A 24,921-nucleotide genomic window follows, 5' to 3' on the forward strand; every position below is an offset into this window, starting at 1 on the left:
TTTGTGGGTGACCGGTGACCGGTAACCCTGAAAAGACCCCCGTCGAAATGTAAACTTTGCGTGTCGCATGCGCAGTATAATCCTGCGCTTAGGTCTAGATTTCATGGTCCGTCTTTCAAAATGTCTTAATACCAATGTCATTGTGGAAACTGTAACAATAGAAATCCAATGTCCAGTAGACTGATAGTAGAGAAAATAGATGTAGTAAAGAGCGTGAACAACCAGTGAAATGATAGGTTATTAAATAAGGTGGTGGAATAAGCATGAGATGGCAAGCGCACACAAGTCATAAACAGAGGTTTTACTTGCCACCATTTTGCTTGATAACGACGACGACGATAATGGCAATGATTGCGATGATGAGAAGTAACAGGAAGAAGCAGATCCATCGCTTTTTACGGGCTGAGCGAGCAGAGTTGACAGCTTTTCCCGTGTGTTGAAGGCTGCAGAAACGTTTAGAAACTGTACAACTATTCCAAGTGAAACATTTACCCGGCTTCCGTGTCTTTCTCAACGATTTCTGCTGCTGCCTGAATCGTGTTGATAGTTTCGTCTTGTTGTTCTACCAACATACTCATCTGAAGATTTCGAGAGATTAACAGCCAACTTGACTAATAATATCAGGACGCACATCGTTGAAAAGCTGAGCAAGTTCTGCAATGGTCTGCTCAATGCGCTTGATATCCTGGTGTCGCTCTTGCACCTCCCGGTATGCTGCCCTTGATTCGCCATATCGGCTGGAGTTCATCAACTAGTACACAAATGAGATTATGTTGGAAAGAATAAACAAGGCCACTCACAGCTTGGCTGAATATTTGCCCCCCATTCTCGTCGTTCACAACGGCCCGAACTTCTTCAGGCGTAGCGTCTGGCTTAACTAAAGGTTGTTGACTATGAGTGACGGACAAAGAACAATGCATTCATCCCACCAATCTTGAACTGTCTCTCCATTCGCTGCTTGTACTTTTGGCGATACTGTTGCTCAACAGTCTGATAGGATTGGATGGCATCAACGAACTTCGACTTGACGAGAGCCGTCTAGGAGACAATTTAGTCACTCCTTCGCTACTGTAAAAAGCGGCATACTTGTTGTTTGCGGATCTGGCCATCACGCCCGCTGCCCCCCTGCCTCTCCAAGTCCTTTACACGGCGCTTGAGTGTTGCACTCAGAGCACTGGTATCCTCCACGAGCTCTTGTAGCTGAGAGGCATTGCGTTGCGCAGCAGCATCATCTGTGTTGTTCAGTGAACGAGAGTGCAACTCGTCAATGCGAGAAACGTTGGCGTTGAAAGTCTTGATAGTGTCTTGAATGGATGAAATCTAATTACAACACATTAGTTGGCTAACCGCAGCCACGACGAAAAACGCTTACCTCGGCATAAAAATCTGACATGCTGTCGCCTCCCGAAGTCAGGTTTGTTGTGCTATCCCGCACGTCAGCCATTTCGTACGCATGGTCGTCTTGTCTAACATATGGGTTTTGTCTTTGGTAGCCAGGACTACTGTAATCCCGTAAAGTCAGAAGAACTGGCATGAATTTGGATAACAAGCAAACTCACCCGCCCTGTTGCTGGGCCTGTGGTGCAGAATACGTCAACTACGCACTCCTGATGTGAAAAAAGGAGAAACGTACTCTCATTGCTGCCAACCTATCCATGTTATGTCGTCAAGGTGTGTTGAAAGGAGGTAGGCGTGTTTTGGAAAAATCAGGATGAGGTGAATTTAGAGTTGCTTATAATATATAATTGCGTAGATGAACACGTTAAACTGCGGTCTCCCGATGTTGGATGAGTGCTCGCTGAAGTAAGATGAGTGGTGAAACAAACCGCGTAGAAGCGAGTACAGCCACAAGTCACAGCAAGCACATGCCGGATGTAGTTGCATTAAACAAAAAAGGCCACAAATGTAGTACTCTAAAGTTGTGCTAGTGGATCAGCTTGGCGCTCTCCCACTGGCAGACACAGGTTCAGCGGTTGTACGAGTCTCAGGGTCCAGTTACAAGGCTCTTATTTGATTATTGAAGTCACAGCGATTGGCATCAAAGTGACCAAATGTACAGACTTCGGAACTATTTTTGGCCAAGTACTGCTCGCAAGACCGCGATCTGCCTGTCCAGCGTCTTGCGGCTTGGTCCACCAATAGATGACCTTCTCTCAACGCTGGCTTCGAAGTTGAAGATTTCGACCACATCGTCAGAGAACCTTTCATGTAGACCCTTGTAGTCCTCGACAGACAATTCATTTAACTGGCATTTCCTAGCCTCGGCCAAAGCAACAGCACGGCCAGAAACGTGATGGGTCTCACGGAAGGGTACCTATTTGGTCGTCAATAAGTAATAACTGTAAGCCCAACGGAATACAAACCCCTTTCCGGACGAGATAATCAGCAAGATCGGTAGCGAGGACATCCATAGTCAGTGCTTGTTCCATCTTTTCGCCATGGACCTGTTTGACCATCATGTCATTGAGTGCCATAGAAATACAGTGAGATCAGACAGACCTCCATAGTCGCTATGACACCCTCCGTGATCTTGAGCGATGCAGAAATGTTGTCGACAGTGTCAAATAGTGGTTCTTTGTCTTCCTGAAGATCCTTATTGTATGTCGACGGTAAACCCTTCAGCGTCATCATGAATCCTGCCATCTAAGAAAGTGGTTGTGCTCGTGAAGATGAATTGCATCACAATACCACATGACGTACATCTCCAAAGATGCGCCCAGATTTTCCTCGCAATAATTCAAGAGAGTCTGGGTTCTTCTTCTGGGGCATCATGCTCGAGCCAGTGCTAAGCGCAAGGTAAAATGACGTCTTCAGACTGCCGTCCGTATAAAACCATACCTGTATGCATCGCTGAGAGTGACGAAGCCAAACTCGGCAGTGGAATATATGATCAAATCCTCAGCCAGACGGCTCATGTGAATCATAGTGAGGCTTGACCACATCAAAAATTCGACAATGAAATCGCGATCGCCGACCCCCCACATACTATTTTCGGCAAGTGAAGCGAACCCCAGTTCTTTGGCAAGAAATTCGCGATCGATTGAGAATGGATTGCCAGCTAGGGCACCGCTTCCCAAAGGTAGAACGGAAATACGCGGGATGAGTTGATGAAGTCGCTCAAGATCGTTGCGGAACGAAAAGGCGTGCGACAACAGGAAGTGTGACCACCGAATAGGTTGTCCTCGCTGCCTCATCGTGAGTGGCCCTCTTGTATGAGAAGCATGCACTTACTTGGAGATGGGTATATCCAGGGAGCAGAATATCTCTCTCCTTGTCTGCACGCTCTACCATGATGCGCACGAGACCTTTGAGACTGGATTGTATGTCATCCACTTCACCGAGAAGCCAAAGGCGCATGTCGGTCGCCACTTGATCATTGCGAGACCGTCCAGTATGAAGTTTTCCGCCGAGTGGGCCGATCAGCTCGCTTAGTCTGCGTTCGTTTGCAGTGTGGATGTCCTCATCATCAGGGGCAGGCCGGAACTGTGACGCAAGGTTATCTAATGAAACATAGGATCGAGTGCCTTATAAATGAGGTATGTACTTGACCAGTTGCCCATTCTCGACCGACAGCATCTAAACCTTGGGTCATTTTGACTTCTTCTTCCTCGGTAAGAAGACCAACGCGTCGGAGAGCTTTTGCATACGCAATTGATCCACGAATATCGGCAGCATGCATCCTCTGGTCATACTTGAGGGACTGATTAAACGCATGCATCCTTCGAGACCATCAGAATATCAGTGATTCATCGTGAGTCAGATGCGTACAGAGGATCCGTTTTGCCTGTAAACCTCCCGCCCCATAGTTTTTGTTTTGTGGGTTGATCGGTCATCGTGTGTTGATAGAGAAAAGGGCAACCCACGGCAAAGTCTCTCCTAGACAGACCTTTTATATTGAAGCCAGTTAGACGAAAGTTGTTCCTCTCACAGATGGCAACTACTGAGAACTTCCGTTAAGATGCCAGCTCATATGTGCAATGTCGAGCACTCATGACACATCGGATATGGTGTAACGGTTAACATTGCTGTCTTTCACACAGCGGCCCCGGGTTCGACTCCCGGTATCCGAAATACTTTTTGTAACCTGCTCGTCGACAGATGTATCCCCTACGGGCTATTGGCCATCGTCAACGAAGGATGCTACATTCTAGGGATTTACAAATAAAGTTTGTCCGGGTCTCTCGTGAGTACTTGCTTCCTCAAGCGCTAGCTAGCCTACCATCAGCCACACTCCTTAGGTCTACTATTTGGACATGCATATCCGAATTGTCTATGTCTTCAATGGGTTTGCTATCATATCTTCCGTGTTCCAACTGCACCAGATTTTCTCTATTGCCTGTGTTGTACTTACCGTGTTGATCAACCCTCAAGCACACCCCATGGTTCCTTGATGGACACCAAGCCAGCACCCCCAAGACTCTCAGAAGTCCTGATGTACCATTCTCTTCTGAGCACCATGCCATCAAGCACAGCGTGTCTTCAGGGCCACGTGTCTCACGAGTCCCAGCCTCATTTCGAACTCAAATACAATATTCCATGTGCACTTATCTCTCGCATTTTAGCATCTTCATTAATACTTTGTAACAATGCAGATCTGAGGAATCTACATGACATTCGACTATGAGCGGGGGTTGGGATGGGCCCCATGTTCGCTGCGAGCATCCGACCGGGAGCCGGCAGGCTGCAGCTTCTGCGGCTGCCTGACTCCAGCCTGAGTAACATACTTACGCCATTCAACAGTGACATGGCCCTATCGCAGTGCTGCCACGTCACTCAAATTTCAGTGGCACAGCCTACAGGCAATGGTGCCGTGATTCCCATCATTATGCCATACATCATGCACTGCAGCACCGGTCCAGAGTCATACCGTTCACACCAGTGCCATCCTACACAGTGGTCAATGTCCTTAGACTAGACACCAAAGGAGTACCAGAGCCATGTCTGTGACCTCAGCATACTGTACAAGTACTTGGGGAATAGCATAATTTCGGTTGCTAAACTAGCTCTAACTGCCCGTGATATCCGTGTGTTTCAGTTGGCTTGTCTGATGTGGCCGATCCGATACTAGAATACTTGGGTTCCTTCACTCTCTTGCTACCACCGATGGCTCTCAGCAAGCTCCTTTTGTCCTTTTATTATGTAGACCCGGATCGCTAGAGTAAAGGTCGCCGATTCGGACTCCCGCAGTGTGCCTTTTGCCCCTCCGTGCCACGTGCTGGCGGCTATTTTGGGAGGCTTAGCAGTTACATGGCTGACGCGTCGTCGAAGCTGTGCGCCTTATAAGATCGACACACACCTTCCACCTCACCTTCCCCTCCTGCCACCACCATCGTTGCGTATTCGAGTATCCCGCCCCCCACTCTTCACAGTATGTTTCCCCTGTGTTGATCTGATCCCGCGCTCATAGTGAATCATTTACAGGTTCTCACTCACTTGCCATCACCATGCCTGCCAAGAAGCGTTGTCAATTCCAGTCTGAGACTCCTTGCAATTCTGCAGCTCTTCGCATAGTTGGCCAGTGCCCACATTGCAGGGCAGATTTTTGTGGCGCAGTGAGTAGATTGCCCATTAGGTCGTGTGCAATTCACCCATCGCAACCTTTTCAGCATCGCTTACCTGAACATCATAATTGCAACAACCTAGAGGATTGCCGACAGCAAGCTTTCGAGCGCAACAAGGCGAAGCTAGAGAGCGAACGCACTGTAGCTTCCAAGATGGCTACTGCATGATGCCCCTCTGCGTGCCGACAATATGTCGCTCCACATTAACATTTCTCTTTTACTGGCCTCTGCATTATCAGCATGTCCCACATCCCGCTACTTTATAATACTTGGCCTTCTATCTATTGCGTTCCATCTATCCATCCCTTCCCACACCGTGACACTTGTGATACCTCGGTCACCTCTCCGCCAGCTATAGGACGCTCGATCTGTTGTGGGTTGTACTGTTTGTAACTTGGTCTGTAATAGAATTCTCACATACACGTATACTTTGACAACGAGATATGTATGCTACATCACTCAGCTGGGCGGGGTTTTGTTGGACTTCTTTGCCTAGGTATCTTTGGATTTATCTTCACATATGTATTTGTCCGGTTTCTGATCATCGTCATGACGCGCCGTTGAATCATTATCCGTCTTTTTCACATGTCCGATTGGCCGATTCAAAGGAATTAAAGTGGTAGTTCGTCACGGTGCCCTCGGAGAGTAGCTGCCCTGAAACGGCATTGATAACGATAAGTTCAGTGGCCTTCCGCTGGCACTTGTCTGACTGCATTCGAAAAGTAGAGCTCAAAACCCTCAGCTTATCAGCCATTTAGGCTTTGGCCCATCCGCATCACGAATCAAGCGACATGTCAAGGTATGATCTAGATCTAAGACAATTTTTTGGTTACCACAACCTGATTTAGGAGTCTGTGATATTCGTGCACGATGTTGCCCTACCCACTGTGGTGAGGGCAAGTCGCAGCATCTGTTACTCCTGCCGCAGAATGCGGCATCGCTTACCTCGGCTAACCAACATGGTACACAGGAGGGCAAGTCTATAATAGTCTTTCTCAAGTTCAGATGGCAGGCAAGTGGCAACCGTCACGATTGCGTCATTGCGCACGGCATTCAAACCCTTTTGTGCTCCAGAATCATTACAGGATAATCCCTTGCTCCATCCGACAGGAACGTATCAGCTGTGACAAGTTTATCCTGTTCACCGACCGATTGTCGGACTGAGTGTAGCGTATAATATGGATGTGTCACGGTGTGACAACAAACCTTCCCTGTCACCCAAGATGCGTCCTCTTTACCTGCCATACTCTGAACTCAATCACCGCGCCTATGCCGTTCAGAATCGCAAATGATCTTACCCTAACCTCGATCGGTCATCGCGGGTTTACCGGGGACTTGACCGCCGGGGCAAGGCATGGCGTAGCTCATTCATGAATGATATCAAATGACGCTGATACTATTGCAAAGGGGCGTACCGTTGGCTTACAGACCATCTCCGGACCTGGTGCAAATCACATATGACGTTTGTTCCTGGGCAGTGGAATGGCCTTCAAGTATGTTTAATGAAAGTGAAAGTTTCACTGCAGACCATTTTTAAGGGTGTTGGACCCGACTTCTGGATCACCCTTTACTACTATTACCCGGGCACTATGGCCGTGCAATTTGATGCCCTACTAAGGCAGCGCTGCGCTGTGTGTCGTTCCCACACGCTTGTGCCCATAGTTGACCTCAATCGTGACTCATGCAAGCGGCGACCTCGACGACGACGCGTGGGTGGTACATCGTGGAGAGAAGGACTCCTATGCCCATGTTCGTGTATCAGGTCAGTGGGTCATTAAAGCACTACAGCACAACAAATTGAGTAATGTTGGACCTTCGCCAAGAGTACGCGAGTGCACTGTCCTGGGACCTCGTCGGTTTTGGCGTGACAACCCTGGCAAGTCAAGGCACATGGTTTGCGCTATTTACATCGGGGCGTATGACATATATCATTGGCATGTTGAGGTGAGTCTGCAGTTTTGATCTGGCAGTCAGACACATTATCGACTAAATTTGCACGTTACGTATGACGCGAAGAACATGCGTTGGACGCGTGGACGAGGCGAGGACCGGGCTAGTGAACTGAGAGAACAAAATAAGGATTTTGATGAGTAGTAGGCTAGTATATTGAATGAAATGGGGGATGTGTATGCATGTGGATCAACAATTTTGTATATGTATCGGTATTCGGATATCGTGAGGAAGGAAAGTAATCGAATACGGGGGAACACGCATGGAAGTGACGTCAATACGTGCCTTATTAACTAATATGGACGATGACATCACAAGGAAATTTACAGGTTTGTTGTTCCGATTCTCCGGACTTGCCTAAACTTGATCCCATTTTCCGCGGTGTCAATTCGACTTGTGCAATCTCGCGTCTTCCTCGAGCTCTCTTCCGTCCCGGTCTCTTCTTGTTCTTTTCGGCTTCTCTCCATCTTTCTTGTCCTTTCTTGTAATCCTTCGCGTTCTCTTCCGGTACCTACCCTGACTTTTGGCTGACACCTCAATCCTCCGGGCTACTGCTGCTGCTGCTTAATAGAAAATTCACCGTGAATTTACCTTTCACCACGGTGCAAACTCTCATCTGCAAGCAGTTCTTCAGTAATGCGTTTGTATTATTTTGTAATGAACTTGTGTGCTAAACTAACCAAGATTGACTTGCTGCATTGTGGCCTTGCGTCATTTCTTAATTCGCTCTTTTACTGGGCAGCCCGTTGTCCTCGTGTCCCCCTCACTTCATTCCCCGCGGTCCTTCCTCAAGGGGTCTTATAGAAAGGCCTATTCCAAAGTCCGTCCCCATCATTTTTCTATTTCCTCAATGTATCTTAAGCCAACATGGGTAATGTAGTGTCTCTTGTCGATATTCAACACAGCAACCCTGCCTCAGAGGAACCTGTACCAGTAGAACCTGTTTTGGAGGCTTATCAACGTCCTTCGGCTCCTGCAAGGACAACCATTCCTCTTTTTCATATACATCTGACTTATCTACAGGTGCTTGGCGCCTTTGCGTTACCACTCATTATTTCCCCTTCTCCGGGTGAGAATTCTCCTGATTCGCCTCCACTATCGCCCACGCTTTCCTTCCATACCGCTCCTTCCACACCTGTTACCTCTCCGCAAGGTGAAGATCCACCACCAGATCCTCCGCCTGTTCCTATCTTTGGTAACTCCAGACCGCCATCACCACCACTCATCAATATTCCATCAATCGCGTCTGTTGAAATCGAAACAATACCACCACCCGAGGCTCTTTCATCGCCTGACTTTGCACTAGATTTCACCCTCGATGATGAGGGTTTAAGTACCCTTGAAAAGATATACCTTTTTTCTCGTAGTAGATCAGCGCATCACAGGTAGGCTTTGGGTAGTAGTAGTGCTTATACACTGCTGAGAACAAAGTATTGTGCACAGGGTATTTATTTCACATGCTCTACCAGCATTCCTAGCGCAGGTATCGCCTATAGAGGCTGTCGAGTATGTCCTACCGCTGCTTCCGAGTTTGTCTGTCGATGAAGGTGTGTTCGCCGTATAGTTCCGGGGTTCTCCGGCTTGAATGATATTTCTAGATGAGGCAGTGAAGGAGGCTCTGTCAGCGGAACTTGTTTCCATCATGTGGTGGTTTTTAACGGTCGGTTTACCTCATTATCAATCTTGACCCTGTGACATTCAATTTCATTGCACATGTAGCATTGTCACTTGGTCGAAGAGCCGGGTGGCCCGTCTAATGCCGATTATTCTCCTCAGTCTCAATCTGACGATCAGGTCACGTTAATCTCAGTCCAGGCGTTCACTCCTATTCTAGCAACGCTCCTCCTGAGCTCAAATGGGGTTGTTAGTGGCTCTGCGAGATCTGCCGTTGTTGAATTGTTGGCAAGAATACATAGGGCTGATGATCTCGGAGACCAGCACGCTGATGACCTATCTTACGGATTATTCGGGAGATACGAAAGGACCCTGTTCGAAGAAGAGGTCATTCAGCAACTTGTGATAGGCATGGGACGCCTTGAACCAAGTGAAGACGAAACAGATGTGGACGAAGTGTGGTATACACCCGCGGTAGAGGTTCTTCAACCAGATCCTTCTTTACAAAGCAACAATTCTGTCAATCCGTATTTTCCAAGCACGCACACACCCTTGTCTTCAGCGACGCACAGCTCAGCGACGGCATCGACTCTTTCTAACCTTCCTAGTCCACCGGTTGGTGTACCCCCGCCCTATCCTGAAGCCGAAGTCATTAGAGTGGACACATCACCTATGACTATAATATCTCTTCAGCTAGAGGATACTGGTCAACACAGTCCGATGCAGCCCACTGAGGGATCCTGGGAGCGCGACTCGATGCCCGCTACGACCCACACTGGATCTGCACATTCAGATCCTGGGTTGGACGGGCATGAAGGCGGACAAGACATGGATCTTGGCGAGCAAGCTGCTGTTGGTCGACTATCAAGCATGAGTCTCATTGCTGCCGTAGTTGCTGGGGGTACGTATTATATAAACTTCATCATATAACTCTGTCGACAATTCTTTTCATGCAGGCACGCCGAGGGTCGATACTCAACGTGCTTTCGTGAGAGAAGTTGAACGAGTCGGAAGAGATCCTATTCACTGGGTCAGAAGAGAGGCGTCATTTGCGTTGGGTGCTCTTGCAAAAGTCGTTCCCGATGAGCTTATCATTGGCTCGATCGTGAGTACGTTGCACTCAAACTTACTATGTTCTTACTACCGGTTCCCGTAGCTTCCGTTGTTTGAATCTCTACGTGCCGATCCCGCATGGCACGTGAGGCACTCCTCCCTTTTTGCTTTGCCTGCACTTTTGTCACGTTTGCCATCAGGCTTGCGCCGATTAGTTGCTGTCTCTACCATCATTCCTCTGTCGCGAGACGAATCTGCTCCAGTCCGCACTGGGGTCCTGGAGGCTCTAGGGGAAGTCGTATACACCTTCTATGACGATGACCGCGGACCACCCGATGATCTTCTACGACTGTTCCTTGGCATCGACAATAACTCCTCACAACGAGAACGTTATGCTCACCCTACTCGACGATCGCCATTACAGGTACTGTCTGGTGCGTATTGATGATTCGTCGATCATGTGTGATGATTTACCAATACTTTTCTTGTTCGTGCAGCGAATGCTCCGGTGTTGATAATTGATGACGACCCGGGTCGTCCGCTTGCGTGTGCATTTAACTTTCCTGCAGTAGCAGTTACCCTTGGCAAAGCGCGATGGGGAGAGCTACGGGGACTATACCGCACACTCGCGCAGGACCGCTCACCTAAAGTCCGGCGGACATTAGCTGCTAGTCTGGGTGAATTAGCCAAGATCATCGGACCAGACAATGCTCAACGAGATATGATGAGCCTGTGGTGGGATGCAATGCGATCTGATGACGATTATGAGATTAAATTCAAAGCAATTGAGGCTGTCCCTCTCTTCGTCGAGGCTTTGGGCGAAGGAAGGGCGAGGAATGAGGTGATTGCTGGTTTGCTCAATGTATGGGAGGAAGGCCGGTTGAGCAATTGGAGAGCACGTGAAGGCGTCATCAAGATTATCGCTGACCTCGCTGGCGGACCTGAACGACCTGATAACATACGTGCACTGTTAAAAAAAGCCCTTGAAGACGACTTTGGTGCAGTGAGGGAGACTGCTATCTCTGTGGTGCGTGGAGACTTGACAAACAGTGGTTCTGATTAACAAGGACTTCGTCATTCTATGAAGATCTGTCGAATAGCGCTGCACGACGTCTGGAGAGCTACGCTCAATTTGGTCAACGAAGATATACTTTCGCTAGCTAACTCTCCAATTTTTCGAAGACGAATGACGTAGGTGTATCCTCTACTTCATTCAGCCTTTTACATTGTTCTACAGGTTTGTTGCATGTCAGCAGGCTTTAGTATCCTCAGCAGGTGGGCTATCAATCTTAGTGGATGATGCAAGATGGCACACTCTCGAGCGGTTAAGCAATGATAGCATAGTGGGCGTTCGCATTGGCGTTGCTCGTTTATCTGCGTCGATACTTGGTATGTTTTTGATTTTACACCTTGCACCGCATTTCTCACTCTGCACTAGAAAACGCTTTGCGCGTCACACCCGTAGTGCCCCGGCGAATCTTTGACATGATAGATCATCTGCAGCAGGACTCTTCTGCAGAAGTCCGATCTTATGTTCCTAGCACTAGTATGGCAGACCTTCAGCAAGGCCGGACAATATTCCCCACCCACTCGGATAGTTTCTTGACCTTTTCCCGCCCACCCCCATTGTCCTCATAGAAGCAAAATCAAGAAGCCCGTCTTCCCAATGGCCGCTGGTCGAATGTTCGGCTGGATCTCTGTCGCTCTTGACACCTTTCCTCGAAGTCGCCATCGGTGTATAATAACTTTGTTCTGGACTTCCATCTGTCTGACTTCATTTACCTTGTTATTACTCAATCACCCATTTGTATTCTAAAGTTCATCTGTTATAAAAGTCAAACGCATTTTCCTAGATCATGATAGTAAGTATTGTGGGGAAGCGTATTTGTGAATGTTTGAACAGCGGTGCCGCGGGCTTTGTAAATCGGGCATGGGAGCTGATCATGAGTTAACGCAAGACGGCATTCTTACACAAAGCTGGATCTTTGTGAATCAGTTTCCCTTGCTCGTTTCATCTTCCGCCGTGCGGTTTGATCTCGCATATGCCCTCCTAAAATCCTATTGATATCAAAAATGAAGTCTACTATGCTTTTCGCTCGTTATGTTCTGTTCGGTATGCCTTGGTTCTCTCACCTTTGGGCGGTTATCACATATCCTTCGCTTGATAGGTCTTTTCGTCGTCTGTAATGCCATCATATGCAGCGTTGCTGTATGGAATCACAGCCTCGTCCAAGCTACAGGAGGCCAGACTGGTACGTAGTCATTCATATGGGTCATCACATCACTCTAAGCTCCGTCCGTCCCCAGTGCAAGTCGATGTCTATCTCATATTCTTGGGCGCTTTTAGCCTTACTTTTATCTTTCCAATGCAAGTATCTTGTGTCTGTCTTTCCCAGATACTGACATCTTCCCTAGTATTTTTGCCGACTTACTATGTACCGATCCACTCTCTGCGCGAGTGTGGTTCGAGTGCGCATGGGTGACGATCATCTGGCTCATGCAATTAGGTGCGCTCCTTCGTGCTTATCGGGATATATGTCTCACTTTTACTTCAGCTGGTGCGGCCGCTGTGACCGCAATTGCGCCGCATATTCAATGCTCCGCCCAAGGTTGAATCCATCATCTTTCTACTGAGCAATGTGCTAATTACGCATCCAGCTACCGAAGTGAATAACAATTCCTGTTTTTCGACCAATGTTCTTGTAGCTTTTACTTGGATCTGTACTATCATATGTATGTGTCCCAGATTTTCTCATCTAACCTTGCTAATTAGCTCACTGTACTAGTGCTTCTTTATCTGTCTCTTCTATTCGTGACCGCGGTTACGACGCAATGGACCGATCCAGGCGTATGGCATCACAATGTTCGTTATCTCCGCATGGTGTCCACTCGGCAATGCCTGCCTAGTGCCCAGAACTCACCGATAACTCCTCGTTTCGTCAAAGGGCGTGGAACATCGGAAGCCCATAAACCTCGCTCGCTTCGCCCAGTTGCTCCGAATCCGGTCTATGGATATCGTGCTGGACTTGGTCCTGAGTACGAGATTGAACATTATCGCCCACATGAGACACAACATAATCCCGTGGATTCCGCCTTGTCATTGCGTGAAACGATGCCTGCCCACTCTGTATCATATCCTTCCCCTGCTCGTGTTTACTCGCAAAGAATTCGTGGTTTGATTCCTCCAGAGATGGATCTTCCACCGTTACCTTCTCGACTTCATACGGCCATCACCTATTCAAAGTCGGTCCAATCATCAATATCGGCGCATGAGGCGCGAGCATCGTCCCCATCCCCATCACATCCATATTCGTTGCCGTTTGACTGGCCGCGAGCAAACTCTACGGAACAACCTTTCAGGACAAAGAGGAAACCGCCACCTAGCACCTCGCACTCGGTCCAGTCATCAATATCGGCGCATGAGGCGCGAGCATCGTCCCCATCTCCATCACATCCATTTTCGTCACCGTTTGACCGGCCGCGAGCAAATGCTATGGAACAACCTTTCAGGACAAAGAGGAAACCACCACCCAGCACCTCGCAGGAGGCGCGAACATCGCCCTCTCCATCGCCCCCATCCTCATCACCATTTGATTGGCCACGAGCGAATGTGATGGAGCAACCAATTAAGACAAAGAGAAAGCCGCCACCCAGCGCTTTCGAGTTTCCGAAACGAAGCGCTCAGGCTCCGTCGGAGCTCTTTTCTGATGCTCCTCCTGATTCATTGACACATCCCCGCACTAGACGGCCTTCTGGTCCTCGCGTACGGCCACCATCAGCTGACGAGACACAGCACCCTAATCCTCATTTGGCTCGCCCCGCGTATTGATATATATACGATGGGAGCTGACAGCGAACTTTGAAGTTGAGTTAGGAAGTCGAGTATATCTATATGATACTTGCTAGAACACGATAGAACACTTGAGTTTTGTGAGCTGTAAAGGGTTGACCCAGAGAGGAAATTGAATATTGTTTGTCGCGTCTGTCATCATCGCAAGTTTACAACACACCAGTAGATCATGGAGAATCCTCACGCCGAACGACAAGCAGTTTTACTAGAGCGTATTCTCAAGAACGCTGTGAGTCTATCTATATCCGATATTAATCGACCATGCTCATATCACTACTAACAGTCAGCGTGCACGGAGATGATCCTCGAGCTGAATCACTGTGTGGAGGTGTGTTTTGTTGCGACTCAAATGCCCAGTGTCATCAAGAGTCAATTGCAGGAAATACTTCGGGCCAATGCTTCTGTAAAGATTGCAGCAGATTTGGCGACGAAATACCGCAAAAATGTCCAGTATAATCTAGCAGCGACAACTTTGCACTCAGAGGCTCCATAACCATCAAAGTTGTGGAGGTCCGTTTACACTCATCGCCGGGTTAGAAAACATTTTCGATTCCCATTAAACAGTGTCCAAGAGTACGATATCGAGTCGGTGATCGTGTTGCCCACCCGAGCTTCAAGATAGTTTGTACTCACTCAAATTCCTTATATACCAATCACTCAACTGCGCAACTACCCGGAGTTAGTACTGGTAGGCTAAGCCTACTTACTGCCTGGTAGAGATGCGTCCCTGTTACTGTGATTTCCTTATTTGGACAATGCACATTTATCTTATTGTTGTGTGCGTTCTTATTGTTTTTACAATGTGAAGCTTGTCGCTTGCCACGTTGACAATGGTCGATATTTAATGGGATCCTTCGTGGACCGATCCCTTTGTCTTTGGTGGACCGAACCGTATTTGCTCCTAGAGAGGTGTCACTCATAGTTCTGTTAATTCCCGCTTGGCTTCGTTTTTCACCTTTCACAGTTGTGCAACAGTGCACGACTTTCCCTACCGTCACTCTTTCTTTCACGACCAACAGCACCATTAGAGCCAACGAAATGCAGAATTCCTTCATCATCATCCGAGCCATATTTTTCAGTAAGTATACGATATCAGTAAATGCGATTCAGCCAGATAACATCGAGGCCGCAGCCCTCATCCTTTATTTCAATTTACTAGCAACTATATTTGCAGGGTGGAATATCATGTCCTCTACTTCTTCTGGGATGCCAGGTGTGTTGTTTAGTATGGCGGTGATGATCTCGACTGACATGTTTGTAGCGCCTGGTGCAGCGGCATTCCTTGTCATAAACGCTGCCCTCATATTCGCTCTTACAATCCTGTATGTATCGTGTTGTTGACCTTACATAACCCCCTGATTTTTCTCATTAGAGCATATTCGGCGGAGGTTATATGCCCGAAAGCGAGGCCTTCCCATGTTAGATTTGAGTGTGGCTGGACTGTACTGATGGGCGTGCTTCAGCTAGGTAAGCTATCGCTGGCGATAACATCTGAGATCTATGTCTCCTCTGACCACACTATCATTGGAATTTGAAGCTGCCAGCATTTATGTCACAACCGCTCGTTCCCCAGCGTTTTGTCAATCGCAATGTAAATATGGTTGCTCAGTGGTTTGTTGCGTAACTGACCTCCTTTGTTCTTTCAGCCACGTGGACTATCTGCGCCTCTGCAGCACTACTTACGCCGATCAGCTGGTTAGCCACGTCCACCAGTATGTCATCATCAATCATAACTCATGGCTAGCATTAGTACTGATGATGTGACAATAGTGCTTGTGTATTGTGTTACGTTATGCGTCATGGCAGCAACTCATGTTCATTTCTTGCCTGCCCTTTGGAAAATGCCTGTGAACGCGGTTCCTTGGTTCAACCTCGCTGATTCGCTACCTGTCTCTCTTCCCTCACGCCCATTATCGGAAATATCATCGTCCACTTGGGCTGAAAGCGGCAGTTCTTGCAGTATCTCCAAATACATTGTGGACACTTGGGAAAGGCTTCATAGAGTCGAAGGACGTGTCATCGAACCCTCGAAGCCTATCCTGTTTTCCCGCAATTGTCCATCCATCGATTCTACTCGACCGGCGTGGGCGAAGCAACTTGAACTTCAGACTCGGCGTGGTGTGGACCAACCTTTTTTGACACAACGCTTATCGCCGTCCAGCAGCTCTCCAAAGGCACCCCTGCCACCTCCAAAAGCTTGTGCCAGACAGGCGTCCGGTTCGAATGGCTTGAAGTATTCTGAGACTTTTGTGGATTTGCAGCTGGGTAAAAATACATCCTGCTCAACTTTGACGCTACCGACACCCACCATTTTTCCGAAGAGGATTGCAGATCCTGATCTGCCCATCCCACGACCACGATTGTCTGAGTGGATACCCGCGAGCGTGGCCAATTTTCATGCCGAACTCTGATGACCCCTTTTTGGTCACCATCCTTGCTCTTAAATCACTTTCTTGTCCCAATCAACATATCCAATTGTATCCCTTACCATATTTAGCTTTCATTCGGACTTTGGGTATCACCACCAATGCTGTATTAAATATATCCACCATCGTAATGCAGTTGTAAAATTTTGAATACCTCAGTCTGGACTAGTGACTTTCCAAGGATAGGTGACAGAAAGCATGTGTTATGAGATCAGCTTCGGCTCAAAACTCGGCTCCTTCGGATCCGCCCGTCTCCAACCAGGCTACCCGGCCCCGCAACTTGCGATTCTCCTCGCGAGCCTTTGCAAGTGCGATTGTGGTGCCCTCAAGCTGCCTTTTGGTCTCTTCGAGTTCCTCTGCAGTTTCTTCCCCTAGTTCCGCAGCTCCTACGGCAATGCCTGTTGGAAAGGTCGTGAGACGAGACAAGAGAAATGGGCCTAACCTAAAATTACCTCCAACAAGCTTCACTAAACGCCACAGACGAAGAATGATCAGCAGACCAGCCAATTCGCGTTGGCGTCCCTTGAGGACAAATTCGAGTATGAAAGTCGTGATGATAATTGCGGCATCAAACAGATGCAAAGTCGAATGCGGAACATCTGAGAATGGGCTGTAGAAGCGGACTCCAAAGGTCCAGAGGGCAACTGGTATTTCAATAAGAAAGAGCGTGGTTATGGCAAGGGATATAGTGGCCAGAACTTCGAGCCATGCAGGGCCCTCATCTAGCGGGGCGCATGAATCGGACAAGACGGTGAATCCGAGATCAGCGAGGACACAAGTAGCATCAATCACAATCTACAGCAGTGCTGCACGTCAACAAGAAGCGACAATATGTGACAGCGGCTGCTCACCAAGGTAATAATGAATGTATGGAAGCGCCGGGACTCTAAAACGCACGAAATGTTCTCGCGCCAGACGTCTAAAGTCCCTTTGGGCGGCTCTGTGGGCGCACCATCCTCGCCATACGGGAATGAGAGGAGAGGCTGTTGTTCTCCTGGACCGGACATGATGGTTTGGAGTCAATTGTGCCTCGCACCGCTAAGCGTTTTCTACTTTGCCTGTTACGGAAGTTCGTCCCTATTATTACAGCTGTTTGCAGAACGCTAAGCCGAAAAGAATATAAACATCGGCAAGAATTCAACTTCCGACGGCCAATCAATTATTAATCCATCAACGTTTCAAAGTCTACAGTGGCTTGAGCTTGTTAGATATCAAGGATCGAATGATCCGTCGTTACACTGGGGATCAGTGAACGGTCAATATTCCAATGCGATACACTGGGAAGACGTATCGGGAGACTGGCAAGGTCCGGGTTGTGCAGATCGACCCTGCTCGACAACCCTGATGCAAAAGTTAACGTTGAAAGACGGTAGTCATTTGATCTGTATTCATAGAGTTCGTATACGTTGACCATGCTGAACCTTTTGGGGTGTTGTCGCAGTACAAGAAGCTTGGGTGAGGATATGCTATTATGTAGTATCAATAAGATAAGATATGTCCAATAGAGTTTACCTAATAATTCTACATATTTTATCGGACATTGAAAATCAAACACCGCTGTTGTGTGTATTATAGCGGTAGCGCTTACAGTAAATTATTAATAATACACAGTACTTGTGCCCCACTACGGCACCCTCTTACTCAAAAAGGCACCACACCCTCTTCGAATTCACTACTTCAGCGACCGCTGATCACGAGGCAGTGTCTTTAGGACCGACCGTCACTGGCAGGATGCGCTGAAAACTCGAGGCTGGCACTGCATACCACCTAGGCGACTAAATTTATCATGTTACTTCCCAGGAACACACTAGTTGCTGCGGTATTAACTAACACACCGTGACACAGTCCTTGACTAAAAATGCAGCTGCGCACAGGCAGGGTTTATCCCATCCCTCAGGGTGTCCGTCTGGTACTGACACAGTCTGTGACTGCGCCGAACTAATTTCGTTTCATCGTGACCACGTTTTGCTATTTCCTTTCTTCTTTCCTATATTACATTCAACTTCTCCATCTTTCGATTTCGCTGACTACGTCAGTCCCCCCCCTTTTAATGGCTCCAAATACCTCCTGGAACACGTTTCGGAAATTTCGTCGCATTGTTCTCGGTGAGTTTGACATGTGTGATATGGCTGATTCTGATTGACCCCTTCAAAGCTTTGGCTTCGATTATTTCCTTGACATGGTCCATCATCATAGCCGTGTACATTGCCAACAATTGGTCAGGCTACAATTCCGGCGAGCGTAAGTAGCATCAACACCTTTCGCAATGACCTGTACCGAAACCGTCCGAATTGCAGGCGGATTTCTGTTCGGTCTCCTTGTTCTTGACTTCGTTGCTTCGATTTTGTTGTATCTCATGTGAGCATTATCACTCCACTCCTATCTGTAGTATGCTCACGGTGCGCAGGATCGTCGTGCAATATCATTTTTGGCCAGACGCCGCGCGAACGGCAGTACTTTTGTGTCTTGACGTCGGTTCGTGTTGACCGTGCTGTGCGTGCGCCAATGGAACTCACGTCGCCTTTTCTAGCCGGTACCGTAGTCTTCATGATTCTTAGCCCAAAATTTCCGTGTAGCGCTTTTGGTTAGTTTTCTTGACTGCGTGAGCGATTCGTGGGCTGACTGAACAAGGCTCTACTGCAAAATGTCATATTATGACAATGACGGTCCTCATAGGATCTTGGGTTATTTCCGCACTGAGTAGGTGCTTGTTTACACCGTCCTTTTTTGCACACAAATAATAGCGATGACAGTGCTTCTGTATGCCATCTGCCTGCCTTTCGTGTTTTCTATCCCTCGTCCACCCAGCCCAACTCAAACTGACAATTTGGAGAATCAACCTGATGTTTTGGAGGTCTCGGAAGATCTGCACATGTCTCATGCGTCGTCTGCGTCTCAAGCGTGGCTCTTCAAAAAGCAAGAGATGTCTCCTGAGGACCCTGCATCGGAGCTTCCGTTTCCCCAACACATCCCTGCTGACTACCAGCTTCCCAGCAATGCTGTGTCACCGTCGTCGTTGCACATGCCACCACAAGAAACGCGTGATGATCACATCGAATTGGAGATGCTAAATACTGCTTCAGTCTATTCTGACGCATCTCCTCAATATAGCACTGTGAGAACTATCCGTGCTCCAGACATTGCCGACAGAAGCCCGAATTCATCTGGCTCATCCTCTCCACGACAATACTCACCTCACTTGGATCATCTTCAGTCATCCGGTTTGCCGAACCGCTTCGTCGGCGAGACTTTGGATGTCAATCGTGATTCAGTGGCCAGCAGCCTATATGGATCCACTTATGAATTTCCCACAGTCCCCGTACCACTCGCTGAAGCACCTCATCGAAACCTGAGTGTGATCACAGGAAGTTCGGCCTCAATGTATTCCCAAGGAACTATGTTTGCCCGTGCCAGAACTACATCCCCCGCAAGTCCAACTACTCGTCTGATTGCATCGCCGTCGATGTCGCGCTCCCCTGTTCACCTGTCTGTACATTCCATGATGGCTAGCGTCCACGATCATGTGGAGTATCAGGCTGCAAGAGGTGATTACGACACTCCCAGCGATGGCTTTTTGGCTCCCCCGCTGACTGCTCTTCCCACACCACAACTTTCTACAGGACCAAACGAACCCACGTTTGAACTTCACCTTTCCGATGTCCCCAGAAGAGATTCTCAGGACGAGTCATTGGATTTTCCTCGGGACGTAGTGCAAGATCCTGTTCAACATCCCCCACTAGTGCGGCCCAGCTTGCAACATCTTCGCAATGATTCCACAAACTCTAATATCGATCTGGACGGGTGGAGGAGACTCGTCCTTAGCGCTGCTGGGCGAGAACAATGATATTAGATTTGGACTTTCACTTATAGTAATCTACATTGGCATTTAATGGCCTGCCAATATGACCTGGACTTGTGCTCGAGGCCCATGTACTTAGTACCCGTAGTTGCCTTATGAGGATGACGTACGTCGACTTGTCAATAGTTTACTACTTATGCCTGTCGATCTCCTTGAACTCGTACATAACACTTCAGCTTCAGCACACCAAACCATTTCTAGTGTTGCATATGTCGCTCTCGCTTGTCTGGCCATTACTTGGGTTCAGCCCAATCACTGCTCGTTCGAGTTTGAGCACAATTCAGTCTCGCTCACTCTTAGGCTCTGTCATTTGTCAACAACGTTTACTTTCCGCACGTGCGCATGTGCCTCGGACGTGGGTATTGAATCGACGAGGCGCTGTACGCAAAGGGCAGCTCCTCCTGCCCAGCTTGCTGACAGCTGCAGGGACAGCAGGGATTGCACTTGGCCTAGCAACGTGCATCGCACCAATCATTCATTGTGACAGTAAAGGTACTCCGAATTGTTTTTGTTATGTAGCTGAACACGGGTTGATCTCGAGGCACCCAGGGCCAGGTACCACACCCACTCCACCTTCTCAGGCCCCCCCACCCCCAGAGTCCTCGGTCAATCTGTATGAATTGACATTTGGTACAGTAGCTGGCATGTGCGCAGGGGTGTTCATCAAGAAAGGTGCAAAAATAGTCGCATTCTTCTTGGGTGGTGTATTCGTCCTCCTTCAAGTATGTAACATGTATTTTTGGTCGACGACGTGCACTTACCGATTTAAAAGTACCTTGGGTCGATGTCACTCGTCCGTGTTGATTGGGCTCGCATGGCTGCTCGATTCGAGAACTTGTTGTATACCAAAGATGCGTTAGGTAACAAGAGGCCACCAACTATTCCATCACTGTGGAGATGGACGGTGGACTTTTTAACAGCAGACTTCCAGCCAAGGGCGTCTTTCATTGCTGGACTCGCGTTAGGGTTGCGCATTGGTTGAAGCGACGCGGTGTTGAAAGGACGTTATCCAAATCGGGCAAGAGAAAAAATAGCTCGTAATTTGTTCTCAGTCTGTAGTGTCTTCTATCTCTCCGCGCGGTCTACATTATCAGCTGGTTTGCTATGGGAGGGCGACGAACAAAGTACAAGCAAGAGCCTCCAGCTCCACTTCGCAATCCAAATGAAACTCGCCCTTCAACAAAAAGGCTCGGGAAGCGAAAGGCAAATGTAGATCATGAGCCTGAACCAAGTACCAACAGCCGTCCCACAAAAAAAGCTAAGGCAGATAAACCTTCGGCCTCAAAGAAGCGGACGAAGGATCCAGAGAAGATATCAAAGGTTAAGCCTACACCTACCAAAGAAAAAAGCATACCACTCTCGGAAGAAGGCGAAAGCGATGGGTGGGAAGCCGCTAGTGATTTGGAAGATGTCGATGGTCTCGCGGTAGACGGTCTGGATGACTTGGATATCGATGAGGAGTGAGTTCTTCCTTCCACTATGTTCCTGGCTAAAGTTTTTTTTCTCTGCAGCGATGACCTTTTACGAGGGGTTCCGGAAGAATTGGATCTTGGCTCAGACGATGAGGAAGTCGCACTGTTCCCACAAAAGGGCCGGAAATCTAAGCAGGCTGAACGTCCAACCAAAATTATTCCAACAGCCTCAGATGAAGACTCCGATGATGAGTCTGACAACGAGGACGGGCCAATTACTGCCAAGAACATTGAGTTCCGCTCTCGTGCCCTCGATGAGGAGGCTGCTCGTGAGGCGGAGCTTGATCTCGAGGAGATGCAGAATGCTGCCTTGGATGCCAGTGACGACGAAATTGACATGGAAGGGGAGGGAGAAGACGCAGAGGCATTTCATTTACCTACGGCTGAAGAGAGAGCAGAGGAGAAAAATCATGTTGCTGATGTCCATGTCGTTCAGCGGAGGATGCGAGAATGTGTCCGTATCTTGGGTAATTTCAGGAAACTGGGTGCAAAAGATCGGTACGTCTTTCAATCAGCCGTTTTCAATCGTGTCTGTATTTTCAATGACATGTGCAGGCTACGGTCGGAATATGTCGAGCAGCTTGTCTCCGACATCGCTAGTTACTATGGATATAATGATTTTCTTGCCGAGAAGCTATTCCAGCTATTTCCAGTTTCTGAGGTGTGTGCTCTGTCTCTCTCTATAGTCCCATGCTTATTCCGTTTTGCCTCTTCCGCAGGCCATCGAGTTCTTCGAAGCAAATGAGGTATCAAGACCAGTGACTATCCGAACAAATACACTCAAAACACGAAGACGAGACCTTGCGCAAGCCCTCATCAACCGTGGTGTCAACCTCGAGCCGATAGGCAAATGGACCAATGTTGGTCTCCAGGTTTTCGAAAGCAGCGTACCCATAGGTTTGTATGGATCCTTTAACTCCAAGCCATGCGGAACTAAATTCCATGACAGGTGCGACACCCGAGTATCTCTCTGGCCACTATATGCTTCAGGCAGCTTCATCATTCCTTCCCGTCATCGCATTAAGCCCTCAACCGAACGAACGTGTGCTTGACATGGCATCTGCTCCTGGAGGCAAGACGACGCACATTGCTGCACTCCTACAAAATACTGGCATTGTTTTTGCCAATGATGCGAACAAGGCACGGACAAAGAGTCTGACGGCAAACGTGCATCGTCTAGGGTGCAAAAACGTCGTCATCTGTTCATACGACGGTCGGGAGTTTCCCAAGGTAATGGGTGGGTTTGACAGGGTCCTTTTGGATGCACCATGTAGCGGTACTGGTGTTATCAGCAAAGACTCGAGTGTGAAGGTCAACAAGGTGAGGTTTCCGGCTTGTGGTCAAAGATACATTTACTCACATAGTCATAAAGTCTGAGCGTGATTTCCACCTCCTCTCGCATCTCCAGAAGCAACTTATCCTCTGCGCCATTGACAGCGTCTCTCCTGACTCCAAAACGGGAGGATTTCTGGTCTACTCCACGTGTTCCGTCACTGTCGATGAAAACGAGGCTGTCGTCGATTATGCGTTGCGAAAGCGCCCGAACGTGAAACTGGTGGACACCGGTCTTGGCTTTGGCAGGGATGGTTTTACAAAGTATCGTGGAAAGACCTTCCACCCAAGCGTGAAGCTGACAAAGAGGTTTTACCCCCATGTGCACAACATGGATGGGTTCTATGTCGCAAAATTCAAGGTGGAAAAACGGACTAAGATAAAAGCTGGTACGCAGGAAGCCGGGTCGACTAATACAGTCGATGCAGATGAGCAGCAAGATGTTGGATTTGATTCTGATGAGGACAGAGCGTTCATTGAAGGTCTGTCCATCGATTTTATTATTTTATATCGCTTGTTCATGTATCTCCACAGAGGGAAAACGTATTCAGATGAAAGCCAAGGGTCTGCGGGTACCTCACAGACGACAATCAGATATAGCGGGCAGGGTGGTGAAAGCAGCCGCGTGATATACGTCAGCGCTGTTATGTTGCACATATGTCACACTTGACCCAAAAGACACATGGTCTGTCATTGTGGCAGAACACATAACGTATCCATTTTGTGCACGATAAGACATTCGAAGAAGTTTTTCGGTGGCGGACGATCAAAATACTTTGCAATGGAACCCGAGCAAAATACTGACCACAGCTGATGAAAGTGCATCTCGGCGGAGCCGGTCCACCGCTTTTGCCGCCGTGTGCAGAGGTGCAGGCAGCTGCGAGAGGGCGCGGGAGGTTGCTAGGTGATCCCAGGTACGCGAAGGTGGGCACAATAGCAGCTCTGAGATAGCGCAAGTAACAGGCAACAAAACGAAGCATCAACGTGGAGATCTGGACGCGGATCAGAGGTCAGCTGTTCTTTGATACAAAACCCGCAAGGCACTACTGCTGTGACGATGTCTAGATGCAACCATGACTGGGTCTGAGCCGTGGATGAACACCCATCAAACCAATTAATCGGTGCAGACTCCTAGTTTTCGAAATGAAATCGCAAGTGGACCTCGTGGTGTTTGGGCGCAGATATAGCAGTGATCCAGAACGTGCGTGAGGCTCATCTGGTGAGGGTCTTTGAGGGGCAGTGACCATCATCTGCGATAAATGAACTTACGTGCGAGTCCTGAGACACGAGGCAGGAATACAGATTTCTTTGTGCGCGAGTTGAGAGCTCGACTGGGATTGGAGTTTCCAAATGGCAAATATAGTGCCATCTGTGGAGTCTGAGCGCGGGTCTGCTAATGAAGGAAACGAATGCAGACTTTTACTTGCCAGGGTGTCGATGGTCTGGTGAGATCTTTAGGTCGTCGTGGCACATGAACGACCTCTGTCGGACATTTGTGGCATGACACTGGTATGGTGGCAGGCTTTCCGCTGTGGCTGAGACGCTGGCGTGTACGAAAATAGAATGCAGATCAAGATATGATTCATGCTGACTCGACTTGAATCATGTATATGGACGTGATATATGTCCGGGAAGTAAGGCTGCTGATGAGAAAATGACGGTCAAGTCAGACCGTACAAGTTTCTCGTGATGTAAGTCAAGTGATTATACGCTCACCATTATTTATAGATGGCAAACCTAGAACATGGACTACCGCTGTATGTTTGAGCCCCAGTACTATCCCTGAAGGCCTGGCAGACAAAGT

At 48.3% G+C, this 24,921-nt stretch overlaps 11 protein-coding genes and 1 non-coding gene across 12 annotated transcripts; 9 read left to right on the plus strand and 3 right to left on the minus strand.

The window, feature by feature from the left end:
* Positions 1-118: 118 nt before the first annotated feature.
* On the minus strand, positions 119-1,828 carry F5147DRAFT_674235 (syntaxin). The gene is made up of 9 exons (XM_041435825.1): positions 1,634-1,828; positions 1,560-1,576; positions 1,373-1,502; positions 1,087-1,320; positions 930-1,038; positions 801-877; positions 632-751; positions 493-578; positions 119-443 (listed from the first exon to the last, which is right to left on the minus strand). Exons 1-9 carry the CDS (start codon positions 1,655-1,657, stop codon positions 302-304), a joined length of 939 nt encoding a protein of 312 aa, XP_041297849.1. The 5' UTR covers positions 1,658-1,828; the 3' UTR covers positions 119-301.
* Positions 1,829-1,853: 25 nt separating this feature from the next.
* F5147DRAFT_674236 (putative argininosuccinate lyase) lies at positions 1,854-4,026 on the minus strand. The gene is made up of 8 exons (XM_041435826.1): positions 3,769-4,026; positions 3,545-3,719; positions 3,232-3,483; positions 2,839-3,185; positions 2,701-2,785; positions 2,500-2,643; positions 2,364-2,444; positions 1,854-2,314 (listed from the first exon to the last, which is right to left on the minus strand). Exons 1-8 carry the CDS (start codon positions 3,831-3,833, stop codon positions 2,069-2,071), a joined length of 1,395 nt encoding a protein of 464 aa, XP_041297850.1. The 5' UTR covers positions 3,834-4,026; the 3' UTR covers positions 1,854-2,068.
* On the plus strand, positions 3,999-4,070 carry F5147DRAFT_t30. The gene has a single exon. It is a non-coding gene; the product is annotated as a tRNA-Glu (tRNA).
* Positions 4,071-5,265: 1,195 nt separating this feature from the next.
* Positions 5,266-6,151, plus strand: F5147DRAFT_674243 (uncharacterized protein). The gene is made up of 3 exons (XM_041435827.1): positions 5,266-5,368; positions 5,422-5,552; positions 5,607-6,151. Exons 2-3 carry the CDS (start codon positions 5,445-5,447, stop codon positions 5,727-5,729), a joined length of 231 nt encoding a protein of 76 aa, XP_041297851.1. The 5' UTR covers positions 5,266-5,368; positions 5,422-5,444; the 3' UTR covers positions 5,730-6,151.
* A 1,731-nt stretch (positions 6,152-7,882) lies between these two features.
* On the plus strand, positions 7,883-12,035 carry F5147DRAFT_674258 (armadillo-type protein). Its single transcript, XM_041435828.1, has 11 exons — positions 7,883-8,331; positions 8,392-8,896; positions 8,955-9,058; positions 9,110-9,171; positions 9,231-10,026; positions 10,082-10,230; positions 10,282-10,612; positions 10,676-11,205; positions 11,266-11,369; positions 11,416-11,567; positions 11,617-12,035. Coding segments are annotated over exons 1-11 (2,934 nt in total). The 5' UTR covers positions 7,883-8,330; the 3' UTR covers positions 11,817-12,035.
* A 102-nt stretch (positions 12,036-12,137) lies between these two features.
* On the plus strand, positions 12,138-14,161 carry F5147DRAFT_674277 (uncharacterized protein). Its single transcript, XM_041435829.1, has 7 exons — positions 12,138-12,291; positions 12,347-12,430; positions 12,486-12,546; positions 12,594-12,685; positions 12,734-12,787; positions 12,837-12,911; positions 12,965-14,161. Exons 1-7 carry the CDS (start codon positions 12,252-12,254, stop codon positions 14,005-14,007), a joined length of 1,449 nt encoding a protein of 482 aa, XP_041297853.1. The 5' UTR covers positions 12,138-12,251; the 3' UTR covers positions 14,008-14,161.
* Positions 14,159-14,865, plus strand: F5147DRAFT_674281 (DASH complex subunit Dad4). Its single transcript, XM_041435830.1, has 4 exons — positions 14,159-14,257; positions 14,312-14,356; positions 14,408-14,538; positions 14,593-14,865. Exons 1-3 carry the CDS (start codon positions 14,198-14,200, stop codon positions 14,519-14,521), a joined length of 219 nt encoding a protein of 72 aa, XP_041297854.1. The 5' UTR covers positions 14,159-14,197; the 3' UTR covers positions 14,522-14,538; positions 14,593-14,865.
* F5147DRAFT_674284 (uncharacterized protein) lies at positions 14,866-16,542 on the plus strand. The gene is made up of 7 exons (XM_041435831.1): positions 14,866-15,106; positions 15,161-15,241; positions 15,290-15,350; positions 15,401-15,495; positions 15,566-15,619; positions 15,675-15,740; positions 15,799-16,542. Exons 1-7 carry the CDS (start codon positions 15,067-15,069, stop codon positions 16,437-16,439), a joined length of 1,038 nt encoding a protein of 345 aa, XP_041297855.1. The 5' UTR covers positions 14,866-15,066; the 3' UTR covers positions 16,440-16,542.
* On the minus strand, positions 16,543-17,543 carry F5147DRAFT_674285 (uncharacterized protein). Its single transcript, XM_041435832.1, has 3 exons — positions 17,306-17,543; positions 16,907-17,249; positions 16,543-16,852 (listed from the first exon to the last, which is right to left on the minus strand). Exons 1-3 carry the CDS (start codon positions 17,459-17,461, stop codon positions 16,677-16,679), a joined length of 675 nt encoding a protein of 224 aa, XP_041297856.1. The 5' UTR covers positions 17,462-17,543; the 3' UTR covers positions 16,543-16,676.
* Positions 17,544-18,064: 521 nt separating this feature from the next.
* On the plus strand, positions 18,065-20,460 carry F5147DRAFT_674291 (uncharacterized protein). Its single transcript, XM_041435833.1, has 8 exons — positions 18,065-18,559; positions 18,609-18,695; positions 18,752-18,812; positions 18,862-18,929; positions 18,985-19,038; positions 19,086-19,154; positions 19,208-19,999; positions 20,075-20,460. Exons 1-8 carry the CDS (start codon positions 18,505-18,507, stop codon positions 20,296-20,298), a joined length of 1,410 nt encoding a protein of 469 aa, XP_041297857.1. The 5' UTR covers positions 18,065-18,504; the 3' UTR covers positions 20,299-20,460.
* Positions 20,461-20,462: 2 nt separating this feature from the next.
* Positions 20,463-21,295, plus strand: F5147DRAFT_815559 (FUN14 family-domain-containing protein; the record flags this gene model as incomplete). The annotated part of the gene is made up of 3 exons (XM_041443537.1): positions 20,463-20,805; positions 20,863-21,035; positions 21,086-21,295. The coding sequence occupies exons 1-3, from the start codon at positions 20,523-20,525 to the stop codon at positions 21,293-21,295; spliced, it is 666 nt and encodes a 221-aa protein (XP_041297858.1). The 5' UTR covers positions 20,463-20,522.
* On the plus strand, positions 21,157-23,754 carry F5147DRAFT_354601 (NOL1/NOP2/sun family RNA met). The gene is made up of 7 exons (XM_041429360.1): positions 21,157-21,773; positions 21,825-22,283; positions 22,341-22,446; positions 22,505-22,682; positions 22,735-23,105; positions 23,158-23,599; positions 23,652-23,754. Exons 1-7 carry the CDS (start codon positions 21,418-21,420, stop codon positions 23,744-23,746), a joined length of 2,007 nt encoding a protein of 668 aa, XP_041297859.1. The 5' UTR covers positions 21,157-21,417; the 3' UTR covers positions 23,747-23,754.
* Positions 23,755-24,921: the final 1,167 nt, after the last annotated feature.

The sequence above is a fragment of the Suillus discolor genome (genome assembly GCF_016758755.1).
Source record: "Suillus discolor strain FC423 chromosome Unknown F5147scaffold_6, whole genome shotgun sequence".
Classification (NCBI taxonomy): Eukaryota; Fungi; Basidiomycota; class Agaricomycetes; order Boletales; family Suillaceae; genus Suillus; species Suillus discolor.

Bases quoted from the DNA above. Each gene is read 5' to 3' on its own strand.
- F5147DRAFT_674277 (XM_041435829.1), top strand. From the start codon at position 12,252: ATGAAGTCTACTATGCTTTTCGCTCGTTATGTTCTGTTCG. The intron at 12,686-12,733 runs GTGCGCTCCTTC...CTTTTACTTCAG, and splicing joins CATCTGGCTCATGCAATTAG to CTGGTGCGGCCGCTGTGACC. The intron at 12,788-12,836 runs GTTGAATCCATC...TTACGCATCCAG, and splicing joins TATTCAATGCTCCGCCCAAG to CTACCGAAGTGAATAACAAT.
- F5147DRAFT_674235 (XM_041435825.1), bottom strand. From the start codon at position 1,657: ATGGATAGGTTGGCAGCAATGAGA. The intron at 1,321-1,372 runs GTAAGCGTTTTT...TGTTGTAATTAG, and splicing joins TGTCAGATTTTTATGCCGAG to ATTTCATCCATTCAAGACAC. The intron at 444-492 runs GTAAATGTTTCA...ACGTTTCTGCAG, and splicing joins GAGAAAGACACGGAAGCCGG to CCTTCAACACACGGGAAAAG.
- F5147DRAFT_674285 (XM_041435832.1), bottom strand. From the start codon at position 17,461: ATGTCCGGTCCAGGAGAACAACAGCCTCTCCTCTCATTCCCGTATGGC. The intron at 17,250-17,305 runs GTGAGCAGCCGC...GCACTGCTGTAG, and splicing joins ATACATTCATTATTACCTTG to ATTGTGATTGATGCTACTTG. The intron at 16,853-16,906 runs GTAATTTTAGGT...CCTTTCCAACAG, and splicing joins TTTAGTGAAGCTTGTTGGAG to GCATTGCCGTAGGAGCTGCG.
- F5147DRAFT_354601 (XM_041429360.1), top strand. From the start codon at position 21,418: ATGGGAGGGCGACGAACAAAGTACAAGCAAGAGCCTCCAGCTCCACTT. The intron at 23,106-23,157 runs GTGAGGTTTCCG...ATAGTCATAAAG, and splicing joins CGAGTGTGAAGGTCAACAAG to TCTGAGCGTGATTTCCACCT. The intron at 23,600-23,651 runs GTCTGTCCATCG...GTATCTCCACAG, and splicing joins GGACAGAGCGTTCATTGAAG to AGGGAAAACGTATTCAGATG.
- F5147DRAFT_674236 (XM_041435826.1), bottom strand. From the start codon at position 3,833: ATGACCGATCAACCCACAAAACAAAAACTATGGGGCGGGAGGTTTACA. The intron at 3,484-3,544 runs GTACATACCTCA...CTTGCGTCACAG, and splicing joins GAGAATGGGCAACTGGTCAA to TTCCGGCCTGCCCCTGATGA. The intron at 2,644-2,700 runs GTACGTCATGTG...CCACTTTCTTAG, and splicing joins CTGGGCGCATCTTTGGAGAT to ATGGCAGGATTCATGATGAC.
- F5147DRAFT_674281 (XM_041435830.1), top strand. From the start codon at position 14,198: ATGGAGAATCCTCACGCCGAACGACAAGCAGTTTTACTAGAGCGTATT. The intron at 14,258-14,311 runs GTGAGTCTATCT...CACTACTAACAG, and splicing joins AGCGTATTCTCAAGAACGCT to TCAGCGTGCACGGAGATGAT. The intron at 14,357-14,407 runs GTGTGTTTTGTT...AGTCAATTGCAG, and splicing joins AGCTGAATCACTGTGTGGAG to GAAATACTTCGGGCCAATGC.
- F5147DRAFT_674284 (XM_041435831.1), top strand. From the start codon at position 15,067: ATGCAGAATTCCTTCATCATCATCCGAGCCATATTTTTCA. The intron at 15,351-15,400 runs GTATGTATCGTG...TTTTCTCATTAG, and splicing joins ATATTCGCTCTTACAATCCT to AGCATATTCGGCGGAGGTTA. The intron at 15,620-15,674 runs GTAAATATGGTT...TTGTTCTTTCAG, and splicing joins AGCGTTTTGTCAATCGCAAT to CCACGTGGACTATCTGCGCC.
- F5147DRAFT_674243 (XM_041435827.1), top strand. From the start codon at position 5,445: ATGCCTGCCAAGAAGCGTTGTCAATTCCAGTCTGAGACTCCTTGCAAT. The intron at 5,553-5,606 runs GTGAGTAGATTG...CAACCTTTTCAG, and splicing joins GGGCAGATTTTTGTGGCGCA to CATCGCTTACCTGAACATCA.
- F5147DRAFT_674291 (XM_041435833.1), top strand. From the start codon at position 18,505: ATGGCTCCAAATACCTCCTGGAACACGTTTCGGAAATTTCGTCGCATT. The intron at 18,930-18,984 runs GTTCGTGTTGAC...CGCCTTTTCTAG, and splicing joins ACTTTTGTGTCTTGACGTCG to CCGGTACCGTAGTCTTCATG. The intron at 19,155-19,207 runs GTAGGTGCTTGT...TAGCGATGACAG, and splicing joins TTGGGTTATTTCCGCACTGA to TGCTTCTGTATGCCATCTGC.
- F5147DRAFT_674258 (XM_041435828.1), top strand. The intron at 9,059-9,109 runs GTGTGTTCGCCG...TGATATTTCTAG, and splicing joins GAGTTTGTCTGTCGATGAAG to ATGAGGCAGTGAAGGAGGCT. The intron at 11,370-11,415 runs GTAGGTGTATCC...ATTGTTCTACAG, and splicing joins ATTTTTCGAAGACGAATGAC to GTTTGTTGCATGTCAGCAGG.